General features: G+C 31.8%; 1 protein-coding gene across 1 annotated transcript; it reads right to left on the bottom strand.

Annotated features, from left to right (window-relative positions):
* Positions 1-334: 334 nt before the first annotated feature.
* On the bottom strand, positions 335-4,368 carry LOC109799512 (1-aminocyclopropane-1-carboxylate synthase). The gene is made up of 4 exons (XM_020360087.3): positions 3,839-4,368; positions 3,588-3,719; positions 3,255-3,415; positions 335-1,590 (listed from the first exon to the last, which is right to left on the bottom strand). Exons 1-4 carry the CDS (start codon positions 4,004-4,006, stop codon positions 612-614), a joined length of 1,440 nt encoding a protein of 479 aa, XP_020215676.2. The 5' UTR covers positions 4,007-4,368; the 3' UTR covers positions 335-611.
* Between the last annotated feature and the right edge of the window lie 684 nt (positions 4,369-5,052).

The following is a 5,052-nucleotide window of genomic DNA, read 5'->3' as shown; positions in this document are numbered from 1 at the left end:
TTAATACATATTAAAAAATCTTATACATTAGTTTAAATTTATATAATATAGATTTCTAATTTTCCAAAAGTTTTATAGACTTAATTCATTAAAATTTTTTAACTTAATAATTGAATTGTTAAAATTTGAATTAGATTATGAATTATTGAGTGAAATAAGCTTATTAAGAATTAATTAATAAGTGTATTTAATTTTAGTTAATATTTTTATTTTTAATTTTTTAATTTTTTCTCTAAACACATGTGTCAACAATATATAAATAATCATTATTTGCTTCATGCATGTGCACATAACCGAGAAAATGAAACTTTCTCTAAATATTAAAAAGCCAAACTGCAGCCAAATATTTTCCATTCATGTATGACCTCAATTACTCAAGTATATAACTTCAGTCACCCTAGCTACTTCACAGTTAGCCGTTTTGTAATTAGGACAACCTAGACACGAAAATACATTAAACACTAGGTAAATCAAGACCTCATTAGCAAAAGAAAAAAATCATATCTATCTAGATTCTAGATTAATTAATTTCAGACGCATGCAGAGCTTCACTGACACAATATTATTCTTCATGAAAAAACGCTCGGGGAGAAACCCTGATCCAATAATCATCAAGTGGCTCGAACAAGCGGTGACGTGGGAATAGGTGAATGAGGAGACATAACAGCAGTCTCATCAAACATCCTCGAAGAAAAACTGAGACTAAGATTCGGTTGCCAGCGTTTCATTCCCAATGGTTTCTTTGTTTCTCTCCCCACGAATGCCCGAATTCTGTTGAGTGCAATATCCACTGTTTCATCGTCCATGTTGGCAAAGCAAACCCTAAACCAACCAGGCTCGGAACAGTTGAAAGAAGAGCCTGGTGACACGTTAAGCTTCACCTCATGGATAATCACACGCCACAGCTTCAACTCATCTTCAAAGGTTGGTTCCTTCAACAAGCTCTTCAAGTTCATCCAACAAAAGAGTCCAGCATTGCTTGGAAATCTAGTAATGTTAACCTCCTCAAGTCCCTTCATAAACTTGTCATGCCTCTTCTTCAACCTTCTCGAATTCTCCTTGAGAAACCTCGTCACAAAATTCTCATCCGAAAGCATCGAAGCCAACATGTGTTGCGTTTGCGAGGAGACTAGCCCGAAGCTCGACATTTTCCTTCCACAATTCACCACTTCATCGTTGAACGAATAAACTATGCCAACTCTGAAACCGGGGAACCCCATGTCCTTGGACAAACTATAAATAACATGAATGAGTTCACGTTTGCAATGTTCAACTTCTTGGATCACTTCAGCCACGCTTACGTAGTTGGGGGAGCTGAACACGGTAGCTGCGTAGATTTCATCACAAACTAAGTGGATGTTTTTCTCGTTGATGAAGCTCACGAGGCTCTTCAACGTGTCCTTGTCTAAGGTGGTGCCTAAAGGGTTAGAGGGGTTTGTTATGATCAAACCCTTCACGTTGATGTTGTCCTCTTTGGCTTTCTTGTATGCTGCTTCGAGAGCTTCTCTTGTTATCTTGAAGTTGTTGGAGCTATCACTGTGGACAGGGATTAATTGCATCCCGGTTCTCCAACACAAGTCACGCACGAATCTGTAGTAAATTATGAAAATGTAATCAATCATTATCAGTACGTTAATTAGCATGTCATTTTTTGTGTTGTGTTAGTAGACGCATGCGTGATTAAAAAACATTGATAAGACGTTGTGAATTAATTAACTTTGCCACGTCTTATATTAATGTGTAATTATCAGTACTGCAGCAACTCCCTTATATTAATGTGTATTGTGGTCCATGCATTAAGTGGTACCCAGACAAAGAGTTATAAGCGTCTTATCAATGAAAAAAACAATTAAAGATGTTAAATATGTCAACGAAGACATCAATTAAAAAAAGTGTTTTTTTAGTCTAATATATAAGGAAATATAATTTCTTATCATGAGATCGACTCTTATAAGGAAAAATTGGTAATATAAAAGAAATATGCAAATGATAAAATTCCTTAATTGTTTTTAAAAAGTAATAGTATGCCATGAAATTTTATTTTTGGTCAAAATTTGGAATTAATTGTGAAAATATTTGACCAAAAAAATTGAATTTCCAAAAACACAGCTACATGTGTGCATAAACATTTATTGGGTTTTGCTGACGTTGCTGTTTGAAAATGAGGTGACCGCGTACACAGATATTCATTGTTTCATTTTGTAAAGGTCAATTGTAACCCTCCACTTAGGTTGTATTATGAAGTGTTTAATTTGGACTTAACATTTGAACAAGAACCACACGCTTGTGTTGACAAATGACACGTGGCAGATTTATTATCATCCCATGCTTGTTGACTAATCTCACTGTATGTCAGTAGGCTTAATCTTTAGAATCATATTTTCACTCATTTTTTTCTTCCAATTTCTTATAATATTGAAAGACCATAAGAGATAACTTTGTAAGAAGATTAATGATGTAATACATATGTAGAAGATAAATACGAGCAGAAATTTCATGATCAACATAATTTAGTTAAATATTAGGTCGAGTTTTAATGTTATTATTTAATTAAAATTAGAGCTTTATTTTGTGTCAATTTTTTTTGTACATATTGTTAAAATGAAACTTTATTTTTTTAATTGGAAAATAATATATACTAAAATTATGTAAAATATTGTAATTATGTTTTCTCTAACATTTATTTAAAAACTTAATTAATTACAAAAAAATTAAGAAGAATGCAGAGTCAATTGTTTCATGTTTTAGTTAGACACATTACTTGAACCAAAATCCTTTGATACCACGTCTTTATCACATAATTTTTCAAGCGTGGCATCTTTATTCTTTAGATAACGTAATCTGTCAACGGAGCTAATTCTACAGTATTCGAGAAGCGAAACAATGTACATAGATATACTTTTCACAATGGTTCTAAACGCTGGTTTGGTCCTTATATAATTAATTATTTCTGGTAGCAAAATCACCTCCTATTTAATTTGGATACATATAATGCTCACCTTTTCTTAAAATATAAGTAAACTAGGAGATTTTGAGAGCAGTTACTAGAAGCTCTCTCAATTCGATCAATGGCTTAGGAAGAAATTTAGAGTAAAATAAATTAATAAGGTGTTAAGACATTGAATTGTCCCTTAATTTGAAAAGAAAAGATATGACTTTATAAATGCGGGGTTTCCTTTTTCCACTTTTAACGTTTGATGTACAGTGGCATACATTGAATGAACACTAGAAATGATGGAAGAGAAGGTACATACCCTGGATAAAATGGGGTGGGAATCATAAAAGCATCTCCAGGATCAGCCAAGCAGAACATGATTAGTTCGTTTGCTCCTGTAGCCCCTCCACTCATCAATATACGCTCTGGATCAAATCTCACCCTACCTCCTCTCACTTTTGACATAAAATTTGCCATAGCCTGAAAATATATTTAGTAAAAGTAAAATCTTGTTATTTTGATATAATACTATTTTATTAGAAATAATATGATTATCATAAATACAAGTCACATCATTTCATAATTTATTAGAGTTTGTCCGCGGTTATTAACATTTCTCTTCTTTTAATTACTATGTTTTTCCGATGCTTACATTTCTGAACTCTTGCAACCCATGATAGTCCTGAAAGTTAGCAATATTTCTGAACTGATGCAGTCCTTCAGGAGTGCAAATGGAAGCCTTGGGATTATTCCTAATCCACTCTTCAATCAAATCAAAGCATAGCTGGAAAAGAAAAACAAATACATAATGAACACCGATATGAGTAAACTCGCAATCAAACAATATTGCATTTCGTATATATTAATTATGGGTAAAAATATTTAGAGAGTAGACACACATACCTGATTTTCGGCAAGACCCATCTGGATGACACCCTGAGGATTATTTGTAGGGTGAAAAGGGTTTCTATCATATGCTTTCCAACCATCAAAATATGGAGAGTTCTCTCCATGTTTGTCATTGGTTGCAATCTTAGACAGAAGCTGTTGGCTCTTACCACCCAAAACCATGTTTAATATAATTTCAATCTCCGAAGGAAATAATAGGTATATGGTCACTCTAGTTCGATCGAGTGGCAAAGGCTAGTTAATATGTATGGTGATGAGGAAATGGGAGAGAATTTGTATTTATAGACCGATGATAGATGTGGGGTTAATGTGGGAGATGAGATGAAGAGGAAGCCAAGTGTATTTCGAACTTCAAAACTAACAAGTCTAAAGAAAATATAAGTTAATAATATGGAGAATTTTTGTTGGTCGTAGGCTAATTGTTTGCGTGCTCTCGTAATAAACGCATCACGTGTGGAAAGACCACAAGCCAAATACAATAATTATACTCATATTTACTTATTTTTTTTCTTCTCAACTTTTTTCTTTTCTTTTCTTTGCTTTTCTTTTTCATCACACCATTTATCCAATTTGTCACTTCCTCTATTTTTTTCTTCTTCTTTTGTCTCTCTTTCTATCACCTACATGCACTCAAAAGGGTGAAGTTTTTGGGTGTAGGTAAATCACCACTCAACCAAAAAAAATGTTTTTTTTTCTCGAGTTTTATTATTTGTATAATATGCTCAAGACAGATCCTGAAACCTATTATTTATTAGAGCGAGGCATAATCTTTTTCAACAATAACTGTAAAATTATAATTGTTAAATATGCCATATATACCGTTTATATATAATATATAAATATTATTTTTAAATCATGAAATTCATTAAAAATAAAAATAAAAATAAAAATATCAACTTTTAATCAATTTATCAATATAAAATTAAACAAATAATTAAAAAATATCTTTGATCTAATTTTTAAATTTATTGTTTATCATCTACATGGCTAAAAGTAATTTTTTAATTATAACTAACTGAAAGAGGAAGAGCGCTAGCTAATCTCGAACAAATTAAATGATCAGTTAAAAATTAAGTTAAATATTTTTTAATAATTACATATTTATTTTTATAAATATATTTTATTATAGTATATCATCATGGCATATCGTCATACCATCTTAACAAAAGGTTCTTTTAAACAATGGTCGTGTCATATTTTCAATGATT

This window comes from Cajanus cajan, chromosome 3, assembly GCF_000230855.2.
Source record: "Cajanus cajan strain Asha chromosome 3, NIPB_CcT2T_4, whole genome shotgun sequence".
Classification (NCBI taxonomy): domain Eukaryota; kingdom Viridiplantae; phylum Streptophyta; class Magnoliopsida; order Fabales; family Fabaceae; genus Cajanus; species Cajanus cajan.
The sequence above is the reverse complement of the archived record's forward strand: the minus strand, read 5'-3'. Positions and strand labels throughout refer to the sequence as shown.